This window comes from Seriola dumerili, unplaced genomic scaffold, assembly GCF_002260705.1.
Source record: "Seriola dumerili isolate Sdu_G_001 unplaced genomic scaffold, Sdu_1.0 BDQW01000052.1, whole genome shotgun sequence".
In the NCBI taxonomy this organism is placed as follows: domain Eukaryota; kingdom Metazoa; phylum Chordata; class Actinopteri; order Carangiformes; family Carangidae; genus Seriola; species Seriola dumerili.
The window spans coordinates 1,267,512-1,291,575 of NW_019174307.1; the positions used below are offsets into that span (position 1 = coordinate 1,267,512).

At 40.5% G+C, this 24,064-nt stretch overlaps 1 protein-coding gene across 1 annotated transcript; it reads right to left on the reverse strand.

The window, feature by feature from the left end:
• Positions 1-424: 424 nt before the first annotated feature.
• Positions 425-22,870, reverse strand: slc35f5 (solute carrier family 35 member F5). Its single transcript, XM_022741278.1, has 16 exons — positions 22,742-22,870; positions 22,012-22,117; positions 21,088-21,229; positions 19,751-19,900; positions 18,606-18,662; positions 17,368-17,449; positions 16,435-16,628; positions 13,739-13,820; positions 13,451-13,538; positions 11,463-11,527; positions 11,249-11,353; positions 8,175-8,334; positions 7,895-7,985; positions 6,951-7,105; positions 4,521-4,621; positions 425-2,335 (listed from the first exon to the last, which is right to left on the reverse strand). The coding sequence occupies exons 3-15, from the start codon at positions 21,220-21,222 to the stop codon at positions 4,540-4,542; spliced, it is 1,446 nt and encodes a 481-aa protein (XP_022596999.1). The 5' UTR covers positions 21,223-21,229; positions 22,012-22,117; positions 22,742-22,870; the 3' UTR covers positions 425-2,335; positions 4,521-4,539.
• Positions 22,871-24,064: the final 1,194 nt, after the last annotated feature.

Here is a 24,064-nt window from a genome sequence, read left to right on the forward strand (position 1 = left end):
CCACTGGGAATCATGAATGTCTGTATAACATTTTGTGGCAATTCTTACAATATGTGACCAAGTATTTCAGTCTGCACCAAGTACGTGAGGTCACCGTGACTTTGACCTTTGACTACCAAAATCTAACCAGCTCATCTTTGAGTCCAAGAGAGCGCTTGTACCACATGTGAAGAAAGTACCTCAAAGTGTTACTGAGACAACGCATTCACAAGAATGGGACAGACAACATCCGGAGCCCAAGTCATAAAGATGGAATGGGCTGTTAAATAATCACAGCAACACCTCCATATAACGCAGCTCCATCATGGTCTAATGTTGTGTTCACGACCGCGTGGTCAGGAGATGATAGCAACATAGAAGAAAAAAATGCTGTTGTTGTGTCACATGTCTCCTCCTGTAGAAATACGTAATTTAGAGCAGAGACTTAAAACAATATGTTTTAATAGTGCAGTGTAAGTATGAAAAGTCTTGCAAAACAACAGGATTATTCAAGAGCTTCGGCTGATAAAAGGGACGCTGCTATCACAGCCTCTCTCTGGGCCTTCATTTACATCTTATAACATCTTCATTAATGACACTTAAAAGACAAAGAAATTGCTCAGATAATAAAAACAAGACAAAGAACCTGAGAAAGAAATTAAAATAACATGATTCCACAAGCACCACTGATAAAAGATGAAGAGATAACTTTCTATGCAGCCAACATTAGAAATATCATGACCTGTAAAAAGAAAAAAAACCCTTTCACACGTGCAGTCATGACAGAGGGTGGCAAAAATACAGTAAGTGCTACAATGAATCCAGCTTCCATCTGTCACTTACAACTGCTCGACCCATTAATTGACCCTCGCCAGCTGCTTATTTCCTCCTGCACTTGATACGTCCAGTCAATGACGAGTGCAATAAAAACACTCCATAAAGATGTGCACACGTCTGGCATTTAACGGGATGAGTGGACCAGCATTTACATCTCACCTTCAACTGCGATGTACACACCCTCGGTCACATGACACACACTGAGGCTGCTAAAAGAAACGCTTCGTCTCATCACATGAAATCACAAGCAGTAAATTAACGGACCACGTACAACAGTCCGACTGCCGTGATATAATCTCCGTTGCAACTGTGATGCAAACTCTTCCTCCGGCAGTAATCATTTAAATAATACATCAAATATAAACCGATACGTCATCTCAGAAGATAAATCTGTAGTGTTCGTCTGAGGTTCACAAACAAACATCAATACTCTGCTAATGTTTCACTGTGTACAGTATTTACACCCATCGGAGAGGGAAGCTGCTCGTTCAAGCAGACGACCGTTATTGCAGCGAGACGTTTTTTTTTTGTTTTGTTTTTTTGTTTTTTTTGTAGCTTATAGCGAAGGTTTGTGTCTCTGTCACAGTTTGTCTTCAGGTATCCAGCACTGTCAGGGGAACAAGGGCAAACGAGAAGGTTGTTGGTCTGTAGGATGTAGTGCGGCTTCAATTTTCTTCTTCCAGCATCAGACTAATAAAAGTTTTCCTCAACAGAAGAAAATAAAAACAAGACATAGAGATTTTCTTTTGCAAAGATGCTCTCATGACAGTGTTAATATCACCTGAAGGTCTGGAGGAGGTGGAAGGTATCATGCAACGCATTTAGAGGTCGCTCTGAAGTGTTCTGTCATTACCCGGGCTGCTGAGGCTGGGCAACATGAATTCATCACTGAGCTGCATTTCTAATTCTATCTGATCATTGGCCATATACACTGATTAATCATATCGCTGATTTGAGAAGCAGGAATCTCAGATAGCAGCTAAAAAAAATCCATGACAGTGAAGCTGACTCTCCAAAAAAGAGAGAGCGCTGCAGTTCAAGGATATAATTCAAGGAGGTGCTTCCCCATAATGCTGCCTTGGTGATACTAACACCATCAGAAAAGACTAGGTTTGCTCTGTAAGTGTGCAAATGGCCATATATGAAATAGCCAGTACAAATCATCATCCTTCATAAAATAGTGATGGGAACTCTTTTCCACTGATTGAGATTTTCCAAAAGACACACATGCAGCCACTCCACCTCTGTTAGTGTTATGTTCAAGTCCAACATGTACCGTTTCATTTGGTCACATGACACCATAGTAATTACTGATAATGTAAAAAAAAAAAAAAAAAAAAGTGACATGAGTACCTCAGTCTGTGACGACTGACATGTGAAAACAAAAATGAGCTTGTAGAAATGGCTGGGTCATCTCAAAACTGTAGAAAATAAATAGTTATAATAGGAGGCACTGGGGTAGTTCAATGTCTCTGAAAGCTTCCAGAATGTCCCGCTCAGCGAGATCCACAATCGCCACCTGGGGAGATAAAGAAAAAAAATATTACTAATGAATCAGCGTTTAAAACTTCATGTTTATATATAAATAATATTTATATGAGAAACACTAAAAAAGAATCATTTGGATTATGGTGATTATGGGGGCCTTGGAGTCGTGACTTCAGTAGTACTGGCTACAGCCCCGTCAGTTCTCTGGATTCAACTTCTTGTCGCTTTTCTCTTTTTATATAATTAGAAATTGAACAAAACCAGAAACCTTTGAAAGGTCACATTCAGCTCTGCCAGCCTTGGATGAATGGTTTTTTTTTTTATTTTATAGTTACAATAGTAAAAGTAACAATTAACTGAAACAATAATCAAAAGGTTAATCCATAATGAAATAATCATCAGTCGCAGCCTTATTTCTATGAAAATGGACACACAGACACACATACACTTGCTCCTGCAGCCTATGTTATGTAGTGGCCTTATGCTATAATCATTATGGAAGTTTCTCCATCTCCTCACAGGATCTCTGCAGCTCAGCCACAGTGACCATCAGGTTCTTGGATTGCTGAGCTCTAGGAAGAGTCCAGGTTGTTCCAACTTTCTTCCATTTAAGAATTACAGAGGCCACTCTGGTCTTGGTGCAGCAGATCTTTCTTTTTTGATGTAAAAATTTTTTGTTTTGTTTTGTTTGTTTTTTCAGGGTCTGAATACTTCAGATATTTCCGGTTGCAAAATTTCTAAAATTCTGTTTTTGCAATACCCCATGATTATGGGGTATTGAGCGTAGATTGATGAGGGAAAACATGAATTTCAACGATTTTAAGGGTCTGAACACTTTCTGGAAGCTCCTTATAAACCCAGCAGGCTTAAGTCTGCTCTAAATTGCACTGTTTTCATTCCCCACTAACGCCTCTATTAGAAACCACATGCTGAGTTCAAAATCTCTCTCTCGGACCTGCTGGCAATTACTTTGCAGGTTTAGGAAGCAGAAAAGAAAAGTTTGAGGAAACCTGTGAACAGTGAAGAGACAGCAGCTTCACTGACTTTGTAGAGTGGGTGGTCAATCTCTGATCTAAAATATTTATATCATGATCATCCTGTCCAGCTCATCCTCTGTCCCTCTTACTCAACACGTCAAAAACACAGAGCGTCAGACAAATGCTTGTCAGATGTTCAGTGCAACCAACTAAAGGAAAGCAGAAATTCTGAGCTTCATCAACTGTTGCAAAATCCTTGTTTTTTGATACTTAAAGCTGATGTGTTTAATATTTTGTTTAACAAGGTTTTCCCAAATAAAAAGTGAAAAAAAAAAATGGGTCTGAAGCTCATCTCTTCTTCCTTCCTGATTAAGAAATGTGGCTCAGGCCTTTTGCCCCGCCCACCACCTGCTCCCTCCAGGTGGACAGGTGAAAGAGCAGAGAGTATCAAGATGGTTAGAGGAGGAAACATCAGAGAGACTCAGCCACATGTTTGAGCCTCAGTCAGTTGTGCAACCAAGGTTAGGTTTGTGACGTATGAAACCCTGGCTGTCTGAATCTGTTGTTATGAGACTGTCATTGGTTCACTGCAGTTCAAGGTGGAAACACTCAGCCATGATGATTATTTCACTCATCATATGTCTTGTATTGTGTAAAAACATCATATGGACATTAACAAGGTAAAATACTTGCTTTTCATCACAGGGGTCTTTAAATCTTTCAAACATTTTATCTTTAAAGCTGCACTACTTGATTTTTTTGTCCAAATAGTGTTTTTTATATATTACAAGGCAAAATAAGCAGTCAACATTTGGTTGCACAACTGACTGAGGCTCAAACATGTGGCTGAGTCTCTCTGATGTTTCCTCCTCTCACCATCTTGATACTCTCTGCTCTTTCACCTGTCCACCTGGAGGGAGCAGGTGGTGGGCGGGGCACAAGGCCTGATCCACATTTCTCAATCAGGAAGTAAGAGGAGATGTTTTTAATTTTTTTCCACTTTTCATGTATGAAAACCAAGTTAAACAAAATATGAATCATTGCATTGGATTTTTACAGTGTTTAAAAATAAAAACATTTAAGCCTTAACTTTTCAAAGATTTTTCAGCTTTTTTCCATGGGTAAGAATTTCCATGCTGATTTATTTATGTCTTCACATTCACACACACAGTAACACATACATGACAAACACCCGTCCAATCGTCACCACACAAATCAAGGCAAAGAGGGCTGACTTACTCTGTGTTTTACTGCTGGATCACGAACAGAAGCTTCCCTCGCTGTGGGACACTGTGTGTAGGGGAATAAGGCTTTCACACTGCTCGCTGTCTTCCGGCAGTCTGTAGGCAGAGGGAGCAGCGTGTCAGTCATCATCACAGTCATCATCTTTGACAACCATCATTATCATAATAATCCCTCACCAAATGGGAACAAGCGTTCACAGGAGAATAGATAGCATGACTGCTGCAGAGAGGTTAGTCAGTCGAGCATGTACGTCTGATTACAGACTTAACTTAGCGAGGCTGTGAGCGACGAATGGAGTCTATTGTCCTTGTGAGAATGTCAGAGAAGAAAAGACTAAGTGTTTGTCACAGTTATGGTCAATTAATTTTTAATAGGTCACACACCACAATACAATGAAACAGCAACTCACTTTCTAATTTAAACTTTAAAAGCTTCAACTTTTTTAAAAAACTGGGGTGAAAATAATTTCATGTTCACGTTTTGTCAAAAACTCACTTGCACAGACTTGAGGTGTGCGTGTGCGTGTGCGTGTGTGTTTGCCTTTAACAAATGGAGCTCATAGAAGCAGCATTTTCCCCAAGTCTGTTGACATTCTTTCTGCAGTTGCGTCATAAACGCCATAGAAACCACATCTGACACCACTGAGTCCACTGGAAAATGACGGTACACAAATGATGGCTCAATGTGACTAATAACTTGTCTGGAAAAAGACAGACACCTGGAAATGAATGTTGTGTGATTACGATAATGTGATTAGTCCAATAAGATAAATTTGTCTCAAAGTGAGACTTGTTTTGTCCCTGAAGCAAAGTGGTTGTTTTTGTACCAGTGGTCATTAGTGCCTTAGGTGAGTTAAGTCAAGTTCACTTTTCTAGCTTCATATCAGGGTTCCCACACCTTCTTAAACGTCAAACTCAAGGACCCAACACCACATAGTTTGAGACACAGAGCAATATTAACTAGTTACAACACTAAGTTTTACAATGAGAGTTAGCGGGCTATACAGAAGCTCACAGGCAGCAATAAAAAAAAAAACAGAGAGCGGCTTGAATGTGGGGACACTTTTCAGTTGTGCTGTGTTATAGTGATGGTCTCTTGCCCCCATGCTGACAGCAGCATTCAGCCCATTTATTAATGTTAAGTTAAAAAAAATTTTAATTAGAAATGTAATTAAAAAAAAGGATTTCTACTTTTGCACAGAACATGGAATTTCAAGCACTTTCAATCACCCATGTCTAATTATGTCCAATTTCAAATTCTATTTTCACAAACTTTCAAGGATATCAAGGACCTGTGGCAGCCCTGTGATATAATTTTAGGCCATTAATAACCAGGCACATTATGAAAAGCAGCTTGCTAGATTAATCACCTTGTAATGAAGCTGTAACCACGGACCGAAGCCCTCTTCTGATGGTGTGTTGGTGTATTCAAACATGCAGAATGCTGCTTCCTCAATGCAGGAAATTTAAATGTTGATTTGGGATAATCCATTTCCAGCACATGATCTAAACACACACACTGCTGAACTCACTGCTGTTGGCCTGAGGAGGCTGTAGACGGTTGGATCAAACATTAAGTGCATTTTTTGACATGACTGAAATAAAAGGGCTTAACTGTGATGTCACTGTGAAATCACCCCAGATGTCCACTGGCTGCAGCTGCTCTCAGCTCCGGAAGCAGAGCATCAAGCAGTCTGTTCCTCAGCAGCCAAGAATGTTTCCAGGTGTTAAAAGCAAACTGAACACACTGTTTCGCAGGTCAGTCTAATGTAGTGACAGATGTTTTATGGCTGTACTTTTCTTTTTGTTATTGTTGTTGTTGTTGTTGTTGTTGCGGTTATTTTTATTAAGATGCTTCTACACTTATGTGTGTGTGCATACAGGAACAAGAGTGTATTAAAGCACACAACCACATGAGGTTGAGCTTCACAACCGAAGCGCTGCTGCCGGGAACTGAACTGCATTTTATTACCATTTAAGACGCTTTCATGTTCGCTTCTTTTTTCCGTCCCCTCAGCCAGAAACACTTCATCACTTAAATTGTCAATTAAAAAAAATCAAACTATCAACTTGCAAATTTCATTGAATCGACCAAATGTCAGAGGTTTCAGAAAAGTCCCTGCTCGCAATAGTATATTACCATGTGATAATAATGTAACATTGCCAAAAAAGAATCAGTGTTGTCTCTCATGCATTACCTGTCCCAAGTAAGTGTCAAGTCTCTGCAAACTGTGTCTCATAGTACCTACAAATGTACTGGAACAAATGGCTGCTTGAACATGGTCAGAGGTAATCTATATGTAATCCATATGTCATTTGTACGCATGTTAGTCAGCGCACTGATAGATGTGGTCAGTGCGTTCGGTTGCTTAGCTTCCACAGGATATTATGTCACATGAAAGCCCGGTGGAGAACCAGGACGTACCTCTGAATGCGATGTTTCCTGCAGATGAAGGCGTACACTCTCCTCAGCCCCACCAGGACGGGGTCCCAGTTGTTATAGTGGCATAAGAGCGTGGCGATGAAGAAGGAGAGGAAGACAGGGACTGCCCCGGCAAAAAACAGCCACGAGAAACGTACCTGAACACACACACACACACACACACAGAAGAAAGTAACCAGTTATTAGTGGTGTCATTACTGGACTTTAGTTTCTGAGATTAATTTATAACCACATGGTCAAAAAAGTTATTTGACTTGTAACATAAATAAATACTTACATCACAACATTAACTTCAGTAAATAATTTTCGGGTAAAGCAATACGACAAATACAGAAGACAGTTAACAACCTCTATGAAGACACATGTATACTCTATGGTTTTCAGTGGAAAGTATCACCCCCACAAAATCCCCAAATGTCCTCATTGTTAATGTTTTTAAACTCAACTGTGAACTGTGTTGAGTTTAAAGAGAATACGTCACCTTGACAAAATTAGAATTAAAACTATAACAAGACCACTTCTGCCAAAAAATAAATTTGAGGACTAATTTACATCTATTAAGTTGTTGCTTCCATTTAATTAGAGAAAGGGTTGGAAAATAGAGAAATTCATATTAACATCAAAACAGGACAGAAGTGGCTTATATTGACTTGTAAAACAATCAACACTTTAACTTACCTTTAATAGAACATTGAAAACATTGACTTGAAATGTCAATAAATTAAATTCAGTTTTAACCAAATTATTTGTTTCATCTGATCAGCTCGAAGGGTTAAACAGACTAAAATCATCCGGACTTTCCATTTTGCAATCCACTCTGACTCACTGTCCTCAGTCTGGAGTCTTGCCGACGCAAAACAAACATTATCTCGACTCTTACTTCAAACCCTGACTCTCATTGTGAAGTACCCGCTGTGGGTACTTACCTTCTGCATACAAATATCTGCCATAATAGACAGCGGGATGGTGAGGCTCAGTGCCAGAGTACCGATCAGTGATGATGTGAGGAAACAGCCCCTGTGGACAAAAAAGAAATATTTTAAACATAATGTACATGATGCAAGAGAACATTTTATTGACTCTGTTTAATTCCTCAGGGTGGTATCTAGATGGAAGCTCAACAAACAGAATCAAAATGTTTTATAAAGCATTAAATCCTAATGATTTAGAATTGTGACCTGCATAAATTATGGATCATGTGCTCACCAGAGCCAGAGGAACTCCGAGAGAACCGTTCCGATGAGGCCGTTGATGAGGATGTACGTCCACACCAGCTGGCTGGGAAGTTCAAAGGCCTCGAAGCCCGTGTAGTGGAGCAGGAGGAAGCCAGGCCACAGCAGCAGCAGGTTGAACAGACCCACAAACCCTGAGAGACACACAGCGGTTAAACCAAGACAGCTCTAAAGAAAACCACTGTCGGCCAGAGTAGCTTCAGGTTCATGGAATAAAACCTCTTCTGCTGAGTGTTTAATACATGAAGAGGGTGCAGACATTGTTAAGAAATAACTACAACAACTGGTGCACATTTTAACTAGAGGGTTGTACGTCTCGGCCAGCTAGTCAAGGTGCAGTTTACATCCACATCTGTCCAGACTCATAACATCTGTAGACTGGAGGGAATTAAATAAAAGATATTAGTGTATTTTTTGATTTGGGATTTGGGATTTACTGAATAAATAAAACTGATTTGATCTGTTGCTCTTGTTCTGCTGTATGTCTACTGCACTAAAGTTCATTGAGAGAAATAAAAACCACAGTCAGACTCCATGATGTGTTCACTTGCTTGGTCAATAAAGCTGGTTCTGACAGAGCAAAGGTGCAGCCATGACAGCAGACAATAATTCAAATATGGATGTTGCTAAAATGTGGAGGCCTCACGCACGTGTTCAGCCCGGCAGCACAGAAGATCTGTACAGTCATCACAGTTTCAACGTGGACACCAGTTCAGTCTCCAACCACACGTGAAATATGGTCGTCATCTCCCCCTCTGTTCCTGAGTTACAGTGTTGAATAATGGCCAGAAAAGTGTTTTTGCAGTGAAGTTGACCTTTCACTTTTTGGATGTAAAACATCATCACTTCATCAGTTAGAATTTAGGAATGTCTTCTGGTTTTACCATCCCTGCACACAAGCAAACACAGTCCTGACAGCTCTGGTCTGTGGTTCCCCGATGGTGGAACAAGATACACAATGCTATCAGAGCAGAGGCGTCTCTCTCTATCTCCAAGAATCTGCTGAAGACTTGTCTCTTCAGAGAGCACCTCAGAAGGTGATGTCCCTCATTTGAAAATCCTTCTGGATAAAAGCGTCTCCCAAATAAGTAAATATAAATGCAAATGTAGAATCCCTTTATTGTCATTGCACAACAGTACAATGAAATTTAAATTGCTATTCCTAACATCAAAACAACAGTGAGAGAAAAAACTAGTTAGAAAATGGAATAAAACTAAATCTTGAAAAAGATTCAGACCAGATGTATTTATAGTAAAAGAACTTACAACACACACACACACACAGACACACACACAGACACACAAGCTTTAAGTCTTTGAATGTCTAGAATATTATACATTATTGACTGAGACCACTTTCATGTGAAAGTGAATGGGTAAGTGGTCTCTGACTTTAGGACCCCACTGTAAGTATTGCACTGATGCAGATATTGCACTAAAACAGTGAATATTTGCAGAGACACTGTCCTACATTATATCCACTGGTCAGAGTGAGGGCTCCTGGCAGAGGGAATGGTTATAGATAGGTACAGACTTGGCAGAGTTTAGTTCACAGATGGCCCTCAGTTAAAACTTCCTGAGTCTGGAGGTGTGGTGGGATTTTATGGCCCTGTAGTGCTTGCCAGAGGGCAGCGGGGCAGGTGATGTCCGGGGTGGGATGAGCCTTTGAGGATGTTGATTGCTCTGCGAAAGGGAATAGAGTTGGGAACCATTTCCATGCTGTCCCCCGTTGATAAGGAGAGGCGTTATATTCTCCTTTATTTCTCCTGAAGTCAGTTATTAGTTGGTTCTGTTTGTTTTGCCGGTTTTTAGTGCCATGTTATTCTCAGAGCACCTGCCTCCCTGATGTCCCAGATGGTCACAGATTCTGCGGCTCCCCTGGCTGGCCTCGATGCTCACTGGCACTGTACCCGTGCAACCTGAAGGGTCTAGCGCCCGAGGACAGTGAGCTGGAGACAGTTGGCACCAGGTTCTGCCACTCCTGCATTGGACATGGACACTGCAACACCGTGGATGGTCACCTCAGCTCCATTAGATGATCCTGGGGTTTGCACTGGAACTGGAAGCTCAAGACTCCGGTGAATAGCTCTATATAAAAAAAAGTGTAGAGTATGGGACCTTCTAATCCACCAGCAGATGGGCTGGGAAAGGCCAGGGTCAGCCGGTTTGGTGACCCCCTATTGGGGACTATTGTATTAAAGGCAGAGCTGTAGTCTATGAATAACAACCTTGCATAGGTCCCTTAACGTTCAAGGCGTGTCAGTGTGGTGGCGATGGCACATTCTGTTCACCTATTTGGTCTGTACACAAACTGGAGCTGATGGAGGGTGGGTGAAAGGTGCCTATGATGTGCTTTACGATCAGTCTTTCAAGTACTTTATGACAGTAGGTGTAAGTGTGACTGGTCGTTAAGGCTGTTGATGGCATCCACATCTCACGTCTGATGTTTGCTCTATGAGTGTGCAGCTATTGGAGGCTGGAGGGGGAGTCGTATCAACCCCATGTCCCTTTGTCTCGAAACGAGCAAAGAAGCAATTTAGCTCCTCTGCTAGAGAAGTGTTGCCATCGGCAGCAGTGGTGATTCGGTTCCTGTAGTTGGTGACGTGCTGGATGCCTTTCCACACGCAGTGGAGGTGAGCGCTGGTGAAGTGGTCCTCAATCCTCTGCTTGGACGCCGATTTGGCCTCCTCGGTGCCCCCCTCCGGGCTGGATCTGGTAACACTGAACATTTCGCAGTGGCAAGACATGAAGGTTATGTTGCAGACTCTGAGCAGGGTGTGGACCTCCTTTGTCATCCAGGATTTTTGATTTGGAAAAACCCAGATACGCTTTTTCATGTTGTTTGCGATTGTTCTAAATCACATCATCCTTGAATCCAAGTGAACGTTTGTACCAAATTTGAAGAAACTCCCTGAGGGCGTTCCTGAGATGCCGCGTTTAACGTCAATGGGAGGGACGGATGGACGGCCTGAAAACATAACAGCTCCAGCCACAGAGGCATAAAAAGTCTGGCCTTAAAAAAAAAAAACATACTGAGCATTTGCTTACCAAAGAACATGGGAATGTCAAGCTTATCCTCCCGGTCCACTCGTCTCTTGATCATTACTATGTAGACAGCGTAAAGTATCGCCCCCGCCAGCGACCACAGAGAACCTTCATAACAATTTAAAAGTCATCACATTTAAACAGAGGGTTTCAAACTATATTAATTACACAATAGTGATGTCAAAGAGTGACAGATACTTGCTGTCTCCATGGTTACCTATGACACCCTTCCCATCAGGGTTGTCCATGCTGGAGAAACTCACAAGGGCCACACCTCCCATGCTAAAGAAGGGGAAGAAGAAGAAGACGAATTTTTTAGACACCAATTATATTTTTTTAAACACAAAGGAATTTGACCACTGCATTTAACCCATCAATGAGCAGTCAGCAAACACACACACCAGCACCGGGCAGCTGCAGTGCCAGGGGAGCAGTTGTGGGTAGGCATGTCCCGATCCAATTTCAAAGATCGATATTGGGGCAGATCAAGACATTTTTTAACTCATCGGTATCGGCTGTATTGAGCACGAACCTAAGGCCAAGAAGCCTTTTCACGTCAGCTGTCACAGGGGTGTTGTGAGAGGACGCGGTGTGGAAATATTTTAAAGTGGAAAGTGAAAGCAGGTCCAACAGTCACTCAAAGACTCAACGGAATACAGTGAGTTCACTCAGGTAACTCAGGCAAAAGCTGCAACGCGGACTCCAGGAACATTAAGAAGGCGAGAGACATTTCCTCGAGACAGCAGGAGGCCAGAAAGATTACAGAGTGGTCATTGAACTCATCACTTCTGATGACCAGCCTATTTTATCAGATAGCTTTTGTCTTTACTTCAGACGTTTGCCCCTTGTCATCGCTGAGCCTCACTGCACACTGGATCAATTCCACTTTTGATTTAAAAATAATATAAAAAAACATTAAGGAATTAAGGATTGAGGATTTTTTTCTTAATCCATTGCAGAGCTTTTCAAGCATATACATTGGATTGTATGGATGTATTTGAAGTGTGAACTATGCAAAGTATCCCTGATGGGGGCAAAACTGCTCCGACGTTCACATATTCTACAATATGAAAGTGTCAAATGACATTAACAACATAGCGACTGCTCTTCTTAGGTTACAGGACTGACCTCACTGACACTGACTGGTGACCAATGTGTGACTTATTCACTTTAACTAAAATGAAATAAGACACTATGCACAACAGCTTGGATAAAATTAAAGAAATAATTTAACTCTTTGCTTTAATGGTGAGAGTCAGATGAAGAGATCGAGACCATCATGTCTGTCTGCTAAATATAAAGCTACAGCCAACAGCCACTTAGCTTAGCATAAAGATTAGAAATGGGGACACAGCTGGACAAGAGACAAGGTGATGTATGCATGTATGTATGTTTTTTGTATTTACAATGACTACTGCATGTGAACCAAACTGCTCATCTCTGCTTTGCAAACATAAGATCTTTTCATCTAACACTCATCAATAGAGCTAACAGGCATATTTCCCAAAATATTGAACTACTCCTTTTTCAACACATTCAGGTCTAAAAGCTATAACATCTGCAAAGGGCATGTGGCAACAAGCCGAGGTGATGTGCTCAATAAATTAAAAGTCTTGTGTTCAAAGTTTAGATTTTGTTCTGAATCTGGCCAGTAGTTGTCAAGATATCTTTCTTTGAAACCGTCTGAGTTTATTCACCACGGATCATGAATTCTCTGTCTGAATCTGGCCAGTAGTTGTCAAGATATCTTTGTCTGAACCCGCCACATGGGGTGAGGAAAGAAACAACTTTTACAGATCCTCTAGATGATTTAAATTTGACTTTTTTTTAGTCATAAATCAGAGCATATAATCAGAATAGCTGCTCTGTGTTCACATTGCTGCGTTTCTAACCATTGGCCACCGTGGAAGTGGCGGACTCTGATCAGTATGATGGGTTTAAATATGCAGCTAATAACACAATAATGATTGTTAGCAGAGTAAATTCATTGTTGGTTTTAGTCTTTTCATGAGATTTGTTGATCATAAAATGATAAAACATCACCAGACGTGTTCTTTAAGCCCCTGGCTGCTACGATAACTCCTGGATACAATGAAAACTAGATTTCAACAACTCTAACAAAGCAGATCAACTGAAATGTAAGAGGAAAGTGTGGAGACACAAACAACATAAAACAATACATACACATATTCATTCAGCCCTCACCTCAGAGCCACAGCTAGCAGTTTTGACAAGGTGAAGCGGTCGCTGCTGTTGCTGGGAAATATGGCTGCTAGGATGAGCGTGAACAGGCCTGAAGAGGGAGAGGTGGTAAGGAACAGTGACGATGCAGACAGCCGATAGACCAGACCACACCTCTTTAGGTTTCATTAATACAACCTTTACATTTTACTTATTGCCATGAAATTCAGAGAGAGAAATAGAGAGAGACAGAGAGAGAGAGAGAGAGAGAGAGAGAGAGAGAGAGAGAGAGAGAGAGAGAGAGAGAGAGACCTGAGGTGGACGACAGGATGTTGACGATTGCAACCTGCACATCGGACAGCGCCTCCTGGTAGGACAGGTTGGCCAGGAACCACTGGAAGACACACAGAAGCAGAGATGTGACGATGTGTACAAGGAGAGGACGAAATGACAAACACCTTACAACTCAACAGGCAAACACCAATTAACTGTTCTTCAGTTTTGATTCAACTCACTGCTCAATCTGTGTTCGCTGTGTTTGTGATGTGATTAAGCGAGCATCTCTCTCTTCCTCTTTCCTGTCATCTATTCACTCTCACTATCAGAATGCTCAGTAATAATAATAATAATATCAACTTTTTTTTTTTTTAGACCAAACTGAACCGAAAGTGCATAGTGGCTAGGTAGGGAGTGAGCCTTCAACAGATTCTTGAAGATAGAGAGGGACGCCCCTGCTCTGAAAGCATTCAGTGGCTTGTTCCACCATCAGGGAACCAAAGACCAGAACAGTCTGGACTTGTCTTGTGTGCAGGGTTGGTGATGACAGACGACATTGCTGGGAGGAACGCAGTGGCTGAGAAGGAGCATAAGGCTGAATGATTGGGTTCAAGTAGGTGGTGCAGACCCAGAAGTCTCTGTGAAGGCAGCTTTAGTGACTGAATTTGATTCAGGAGGCCATGGGTAGCAAGTGTAAGTCGATGAGTAGCGGAGCGACATTTGACCTTTTAGCCTGATTGCAGACCAGACATTCTGCTGCATTCTGGACCATCTGTAAGAGTTTCAATGTGTGTGAAGAGAGGTCCACCAGAAGGGCATTACAGTAGGTGAGGTGAGAGATAACCATGGCCTGGACCTAGATCTAGATCTGGGTGGCAAGTGAGGTAAATCAGGTAAGGGATGATTTTTCTTATGTAAAGCAGCAGGGACCGGGAGAGGGATGCAACATGGTCAGAGAAGGAGAGCTGGTCATCAAACATGACATGACACCCAGGTTTATTGCGGCCTTGGTGGGGGTAAGAGATGAAGAGGTGATTTTGATATTGATAGTTCATCATTTAAAAATGCCACAAGATTAATGACTTGCAGTTTTGGCACTCATAAACTGTGACTCTCTGCTCAGTCACATCATTGTTATAAGGCAATGGCACATCTTTTAGAGTACAAGCGAACACACACTTTTTGCTACCTGGCTTGCAAATAACACAAAAAGAATACAAGTGTGTGTTATTAATTATGCTTTATAAAAAGCAAAAAAACATAAACAGCATAAAAACAAGACACAGGTGAAGCGGTGCTGTAGAACTACAGTAGCTTCACAAAGTCTTCACTTTGTGCACACTTTATTCTGTTGTAGATTTCAGAGGGCCCTGGCTCAGGTGGTCCCTGGGTTGGCAGTTTGATCCATGGCTCCTTGAACCCAGGAAGTGTTAGGAAGGGCATCCGGAATAAAAACCTCTGTCAGATCAACTATGTGGATGGTTTTACCCATGGTGAGGTTTAAGAATTATTTGCAAATTTATTAAAAATCAAAAACTGTTACAGAAGTATTTAGATCCTTTGCTGTGGCTCCAAACTGTGGTCAGGTACATCCTTTTTGCCTGTTTGGCAAACTGAACTGACTGCACATAATTGATAAGAGCACACACCTGTGTACCTAAGGTTCCACAGTATACACTGCATGTCAGGACAAGAATCAAGCCATGAAGTCCAAGGAACTCTCTGTAGACCATTGTGGTGAGGTACAGATTAGGTATAAAACCATTTCTAAAGCTTTGCGTGTTCCCAGGGCCTCAATAATTGTGAAAAAGAAGAAGTTTGGAACCAGGACTCTTCCTGCAGTTGGCCATCCAGCAACCAGCCAAAAGGGCCTTGGTCAGGGAGCTGACCAAGAACCCAACAGTCACTCTAACAGAGCTTCAGGAGTCCTCTGTGGAGATAGAGAACCTGCTGGAAGGACGACCATCTCAGCAGCTCTCCATCAATCAGCCTTTATGATAAGAGAGTGAGTAAAAGGCAACGACAGCGACACGAGTTTGCCAAACAGCATTTAAAATTATATCTCTAGCAGCAGCTATGTGTAAGAGACGAGCCTCACTTCTGATTGATTGACTGTTTACTGAATGATCCAATAAAAATATCATAGATTTCAGGTAAACACACCAAATCCTCCAAGGTTGGATGGTGGGTCCAGGTAGTCCGGGCTTGGGGTGTGGCTGAGAGCTGTGACTGCTTTGTTGTGACATCACAAAGTTACAGAAGTCCTGACAGCTGGTTTTAAGTCTCAGTTTGTGAATACAGGCTGTGTGCATTTCTCTGTGGACTGAGCGCTTTGATACTTTCACAGTATTAATATAGAACCTAGACCTGCTTTATAATCAAACAACATATGGACATCTGCCTTTAGACTATATGGGACCTTTAAAAATAAATCTATGTACTCTAACATGTGACTATGCTTTTCAAAGACACTGTTTATTAGAACAGTATTCGGTATTCAACATTTTCCATACTATAACCTCACAGCACTGAATGTTTATTTCTAAACAAGAGTTTAATGTAAAAGATACAAATAGAGTATCTTTATTTCCAAATGTTTTGTCTCTTGATTTATTTAAAAAAAATAAATTCAGTGTTTTTCATTTCTCATCTCCTATGGAGCTATGAAATATGTCTATAATTTGATGCAGCAAAGTAAAATATAAAGTTCCTTCCAGCTGATCTCCACTCACCACAAAGCAGAAGAAGAAGCTGATTTTGGCCACATCAGTGATGGTTAGCTTGCCCACTGTGCGGAGCATGGCTTCTTGGTCCTTGGCGGCTGGGTAGGACATGCGGGACAGCTTGGCCTCCAGAGCCTGAGTGGAGGGCAGCTGACGCACCTCCATGATGTTACTGAAACGCACCCGGTGCTTTTTGGAAGCTGCTGGGAGGCAGAAATGGGAGAGAGGAGTGAATTAATGGAGGTTTTATTCAAATGCCCAAACACAGAAAATATAGTGTAATTTTGAGGCTCCATTTGTATTTGCAGCAAGACCTTCATTTTACCATAAATTACACCTAACAGCCTCCTTATCAGCTGCTAATGCGGGACTGGGACGCAACCATCATTTCCAATACAGGTGCCAAACATATGAAGCCTTGTAATTAAAACACACCAGAAACCCTAATAAACTGTCTGAGAACCTCTGCTGTGTGGCTTTGGTCTCTGGAGCCTGTCAGCCAGCTCTAGAAATTGAGGGCAGCTTTTTTCTGAAGAGCATCACTTAATCATCAGGTTTTTCAATTGCTCTGCGAAAAGCAGCTCAGACAGACAGACGACGAAATCCTGCTGTTTGTCATTTTGTTTTTATGATGGTGTGTGAAAGAAGAAGAGAGAGACAAAACATCAGACAGATGTTCCTCATGTTAAATGTAGCATTTCTGTCAGAGTGGCTTTAATCAATGATTCTGCCTATTTTCATGGCTCAGTACTGCCCTCTGTTGCTCACATTTTATCTCTCATTAATGAGACCAAACTGATGAAGTTATCAGTCACATGAGTCACGACTTAAACATTTAAACAAATTCATGAGAGCTTAGTAAATTCAGAGCGGGATACAAGACAATAAATGTGCTTCACGCTTCATTTCTATAAGGAGAAAACATCAACTGTATGTACTCACAAGATTCACAGTCTCCAATTAAACAATTTGAGTGTTCAGCGGGTACGTCCTGGAACTTGACTGGCACATACAGAGGTTCACTCTGAGAGAAAGACAAAGTCAGACATTTATAGATGTTAAATAGTCGTATAAAACAACCCTTATAACTAAGTTTGTCCTGACTCCCTACACTGACAACAGAGCAGGAAATGGTAAAACATTTTAAACAGAACACTGCAGGTAGAGTTCATCATTTACTCCGTAAATGACTGGTAGGATCACACAGTCACATCAAATATAAGCTATTAAAAGAATAAAAGTAAAACTTGTTTTCATCACTCATACTAATGTAGTTATGTCATTATGTCAAAGCTTCTCTTAATAGATAAAGCTGTTTGATAAACATGGTTAATTTCATCTGTGTGAGATGAGAGAAAAGTAATATGGATTCCACACCCCACTAGACTAACACATGCATCTCTCTCTCAGAATTATTTAGATTTCCTGTCAATTAAAGTTCAGTATGACTGCACCACTGGACAAAACCTGGCTGAGGAGCTGCAAACTGTCATGGTATATAGCTCATACATAATAAATGGTAAGATCTTGCTTTCTTACAGTGTTACATGAACTTGTGCTGAATGTTTCTGTTTTCTTGTAGGAAAAGTGTGGAAAGAAACCAATTCTCATTTATGAGGTGAACATCAGTGTTCACTGTTCTCCTCAACACTTCCTGTCTGATACCAAAATATTAAAAGGTAATGTTTTCATTCAGTCAAAATCTCAGTGAATAATATTGTTTGCTTACTGTGAATTAAATTGCAAAGTTGAACACATATATAAATACAACTATTTCTGACATAATGTGATTATGTAAGTAATGTTTAGTACTAGTTCAGACATTTATTTATTTCATAAATAGAGCAGTTTGCACTTTTGCAATTATGTCATGTCATGAAAAATGGTTAAATGATTCAAGAATTCTAATATAGACGGATCCATGCATAGTTTATAGTATATATAATACATTGTTATTATACTTTTACAGCGCTGAGCAATGCAGACCAAAATGTTCTGGGTTTGACATTGGGGATATGTTACGTCCAGCTGACTCTGTCTCAAAAAGGTATTATAATATAATTCATATAGAAAGTAGATGTAATTTAATCTTTTGACCCACCTCTGTGAAACTTTTGTATGTGTACATGTGTGATAATTAAATTTGTGAAGCTATTTTCCCCTCAGCATCAAACACGTACCAAACAGTTGTTCCCAGTGGTGTCAGTGGTGCAGGGTGCAATGTTAGGCCCTCGGCATCAGCCAAACTGCAGAAAGATGCAATTTAAACTGTCAACAGAATCAAAGACATTCTGCTGCACTGGACTGATAGAGCCTTTCACACTTCTCATCTATCTTAAAAGGTAATTGTTTTCAACCCAGGTCCTTAAAAAACATTCACCAGCAGCTTCTAAGTGAGCTTTAAACAAAGCTCAATGGGAAGATTTTTTTTTTTGGCATCAAAAACAATAATGAATCCGTTTTGTGATAAAAAGAAGAGACTCAGCCTAGACAGACAGACAGAAAAAAAGTAGAATCCCTGATTTCTAGAAGGTTTTCCTCAACTTTTCTGCTTCTTCTGCAGATGTAGTTGAGAAAAATAAAGTCAACTAGAGAGCACCTCTGTTGATAGGATCACACCAGCTGCGATGTTCCACCCCATGAGTCCAAACCAGTACTCATGAGTCGGACCACACTCATTCCTCAATCCAGCCTTTATTTTGATCTCAACTTCACACCTGTAAAGTTTTGTGACTGTATCTTGCAGGTTGTGACAGTGTCACTCTGTCCACAGACAGACAGACACCTGCAAAAGTCCTAAAAAACCACCTCTGTGGTAATTCCTGGTACAGTAGGTGTCTCCATGACCACATTTTGCCACACAGACACGGGACATGGACACGCGACACGGACACGGACACAGACACGGACACAGACACGGACACAGACACGGACACAGACACGGAAACAGACACGGAAAAAGACACGGAAACAGAAATAGACAGGGTCACGGTCACGGTCATGGTCACGGACACGAACACGAACACGGTCACGGTCACGGATATGGACGCAGAAACAGACACGGACACAGACACAGACACAACCACAGAAACAGACACGGAAAAAGACACGGACACAGAAACAGACACGGTCACGGACCGGACACGGACACGGACATGCACATGCACAGAAGGTGAAAACAATACTAGCCCTGTTATCGCAGCTGGTAATAAAGCTGTCAGAAGACATGGTTTGTGGTTCTGTATCACTGAGGAGGTGATAAGCACCGTCATGAATGCTTGGAGGAAAAAAACATTTAAACATGCTGCCCCCATGTGGTACTTACAAACGCAGAGTGGCGACATTTCAGAGTGCCAGTGCACTGCTGCCTCCAGGGCCGCCACAGCAGGAAACCCAGCAAATACAGCACAAACATGGAGGTCTTGGTGAACGTGCTGAAGAAGGGTTTGTTGTACTCCTGTCGCTTGAAGATGTACTGCAGGAACAAACAACAGGGGGGAAATGTTAGAACCAGCTAATGTGCACTGGAAAGTCTACACCTTTATGTCTTCAAAGCAGCAGGTTTGGTTTCACATGTCTGTGCTTTTAATTCAAACACATTTCACCTCAGTTTTCCCTCTCAGACTCTCCTGTTGTTTATTTTGTATTTCTAGTTTTTCAAGTTAAAAGTTCTTCCCAGGAGCACAGAGGGAGAGTAACAAATGATATTTACTCAACCTAATGCAACACTTCATACTTTCATTCCACTAAATGTTAAAATGACTCTTTGCTCTTTTTATTCCATTTATCTGATGGCTGTAGTTGCTATTTCTTCTTTGTTTAGTTATTTATTTATTTTTTATGAAAAACATTGTTGACTGTGAGAGGTTATATGTTTGTTGGTTTCCTCCTTGTGTTTTCCATTGCTAGACCACTTCTGTGCTGCTAACCCAGCTTTCTCTTGTAACAGTGCCACTGGCACAAGAAATAAACTGTCTTTTATTTTTTTTTCCATTCTTTTAACCTTATTTTATTACTTTTTTTCTTCAGTCAGGGTATATGCTGTTTTTAGTGGAATTATTGTTTTTTGAGCTGCATCAAATGTTTTACTGAATGTTTAGATAAACTGTGGGTACTTGCTATTTTTGTTATTACCATTATTAGCAGTTTTACTGTTGTTTGTATTTGTGAATATTTTCTTATGCCCTGTTTTGTGTTTGATTTTAATGTCCATTGTTTTGCATTATGATGTAATGTTTACTTGAGTGGACCCCAGCAAGAGTAGTTGCTACCTTGGTAGTGGCTAATGGGGACTTAAATACATATATATACAAATATATTTTCTAGTATTCAAGTACTTACACATAAAACACAATTTTTTTATGTAAACATTTTTTTTTCACATTTAAAGGAGTTGCAGTATTAACATTAACTAATTAAGGATACTCTTCATCCAGCACTTGTTAGGGGAGAGGATGAAAAAGTTGTATCATGCATTGGGGCACGAACAAAAGAAAAAACACCACATCATTGTCTGCTGATCCCAGAACATCTCTGTGCACTCTGGTTACTGAGTACATATGCACCCCTCTCTCATTTCACTCCTATTGTATCGTCTCATACTGCAACCCACCTCGCAACAGCAGGTGTGGAAAACTGACTGACTGTGACATAAGTCCTTACTGAGGTTAGCTCAGAGGAGGCTACCCAGATGACATCCACCAGCAGGAGTATCACCACCCCCAGCGCCATCCGCCTGCGCTGGGCTGCAGAGCTACCCTGAGAGCTCATTCGATTCATGATGAACGCCCATTCCATCTGGACACTGATAAAAGAGACAAACACAAACATATTCAAGTTACTGAAATTCAGGAGGTAGCTCACAGCTGCACCCAACATTTAAAAATCGTTAATTAATCAATGACTTTTCTTTGAAAGAGACATACTGACAGCTCAACCATAGATTCTAACAAGGGAGCACAACAATGTTACAGTTAGTAAGATATTAGGGCTGAACGATATGTAAAAAATAAATCATATTGAAATTATTTTGGCAGATATTGCAACATGAGTCACAATTTCAGTTGGAGTGGTGAAAAAAATATTAAAATGATGATGATGTTACTTTTGTATCAAACAATCATGTTCATTTAAGTCTGGAGAATGTGATTTATAGGTCATCTCTGTAGCACCACAGTGATTCATTTATGGTCTGTTGTGACACATTTTACCTTTATCAAAGAAGTTTTAGCTCTTGCAATTTGGATATTGCACTTGCCCATATTGTCATTTCATTAATAGCCTTATAAAATATGTGTCTCATACTGCGCTCAAAATGCAAAAATCATGAAAATATTGTGCATGCCTGCCGCGCTATTTGAATGACATTTTCAAAGACTCTTGAAGCATGTAGAGCTGTAAACACAAAAGCCATTGTCACCCCGAAATCTGCCATGCTCTTCAAGAAGCAATATTTCCTACAGGTAGAAAAACTCTGAAGGCATTAAGTATGTTAAAGGTAAGAGACAATAAAAGAGTAAAGACAGGGTATAGCTAAAATACCATATCAGAGCTGGAGGAAACTTTTAGTTACATTGCAGTACCCACCTGTTTACCAACAAACTTCTGTCTGAAATGTTATGTCTGTGGTCTCTCCAGCTCCCAGCTCAGAGTCAGTCAGAACCAAACAGGGGAATTCAAAATTAACAAAAACCTGCCACAAAAACAAAAGCAAAAGACAGCTGTGTTGTACTGTTGTATAATGTCTCTAATGTCACAACAAACAGCAGTGGAAATATTACCACTCTAACAAGACATGACCACCGAAGACTTACTGATGAAAAATATGTTCACACCTCGATTTACCTGTGTGTTGAAGTGTGGCAGTGGGCTACGTGCCAGTTAGCTATATTTCAGCTGGAGGCACTGCAGAGCTAAAGCTGTAGAATAGAGCTGTGCTGTAGTTGCAAATTCCAAGGGTTAGCTTTTATCTTTTCATCTGTACAGGTGCAGCTAGCTCTTGTCTGTGAAGCCCATTCAAGTTTTCTTAGTCAGATGAGCCACCTTCTTCAATCCCTGAAAGCTAGCGACACAGTTTGTAAGCTAGCTATTAAACACAGCCTGGAGGTCAGTACGTAATGCTGTAGGTTATATTTCAGTGAAACGTTAGCTGTAATTCATTGACAAGAGCTGGTTCAGGTCCACCTATTGGTCTAGTTAACGCTAGCAGGTAGCGTCGCTGTGCTACGTTTACTTGTTTACGGATAACTCACGAGCTAAGCGCTAACAAGCCTTCTAGATCAAACGATCAAATGCTTCATTAAAATAGTCTTTTTACCTGAATGCGAGAAGGGGTCATTTAGTTCTCGCTATTATCCACTTGTCTTTTCATGCTCTGTGGAAGTATCAACAAAATCAATCCGTTTTTACGATAAAATTATTGACAGCCCAGTGGTTGTAAACATTAGCACATCCTGCCCTCTTCATTGTCAGGTGACATCATTTATGGTGTGCAGAGACTTCTGGGATATGAGGTCTTAAAGTAGCGAATGTTGTCATTCACGTCTTCAAACATTTTAAAAGTTGTTTAATTCTGTCAATTTAAACACAAAGTTTTGCACTTAGACCGTTAGAACAATTTAATACCTAAAACTGTATGCGTTTTAAAAAAACATATTTCATACATACACGCTTAAACGATTGATCTTTTTTGTGTTAGTGTTAATATGTGGAATTTTATTATAGATTATGTAGAGTATAACTATAACAAAGAGAGTCATTTGGAGTTACAAGCAGCACAAACAACATGGCTGTACTGACTTAAGCATAAATACAAAGGACAACTTAATTCCCCACAAAATCAGTATTGAGAATGATGAGATTTTTTTTCATGTTTGAACATCTGAGTTTATAGATAGCTGCCAGCTTGAAATACAACTTCAGCTATTTAGAAAGTGATCACTGGATTCTAATATTCATTGTAGAAGGAGTCCACCTTCTGGGACCGGGGCTCTGACCCTTGTACTGTATATTCAGGTAATTGCCATAACTGACATAAAATAAGTAAGATATTTTTTCCACACACCACAAAAATCACAGTAATAGTAAATATTTGTTTTAATCTTTCCATAATTTAATGAAACCAACTTTTATTGTTAATACAATATTTGTCTTCCTATTTTAAATTCACGTAACCAAAAATAAATGACCTGAAAATGTAATTGAAATAGGCCTATATGAAAAGACCTGAAAGAAAACCCCCTGTAAAGAACCTTTTGGAATCAGAGGCTGTTACATTCCTTGGGTGTAACAAAAGACTATAGTATAGCCTACGGTTTTTACAATTGGAAAAATATTTTTGAAACATTTCTGAATAAACAGGGTTGAGTTTTGTGTTTAAACTGGCTACCTTTAAAGTTTTGTGTCACTGTTTGTGCTGCCTATCATGAGACATGGATGAGACAAACAAACAAGAAAACCGTTGACGTATTACTCCTTTGTTACAGTATATATTTTTTCAATAAAAAATATTTCTACACAATATACTGTACACTGTTTCTGAAACCGCAGGCAGGTGCTCGATGTGTCCAGCAGAAAGCAGTCTCCTCGGTGCTGTGCTTATATCAACCGTAGAAGAAGAACAGCACCACTTTTTTTCTCA

What these genes read in the sequence shown, in the direction of transcription:
- slc35f5 (XM_022741278.1), bottom strand. Translation starts at nt 21,222, where the DNA reads ATGGAATGGGCGTTCATCATGAATCGAATGAGCTCTCAGGGTAGCTCT. An exon ending in AATGTCGCCACTCTGCGTTT is followed by an intron (nt 18,663 to 19,750) that starts GTAAGTACCACA and finishes CAGTTTGGCTGA; the next exon opens with TGCCGAGGGCCTAACATTGC. An exon ending in AGGAAACATCGCATTCAGAG is followed by an intron (nt 4,622 to 6,950) that starts GTACGTCCTGGT and finishes CTCTGCCTACAG; the next exon opens with ACTGCCGGAAGACAGCGAGC.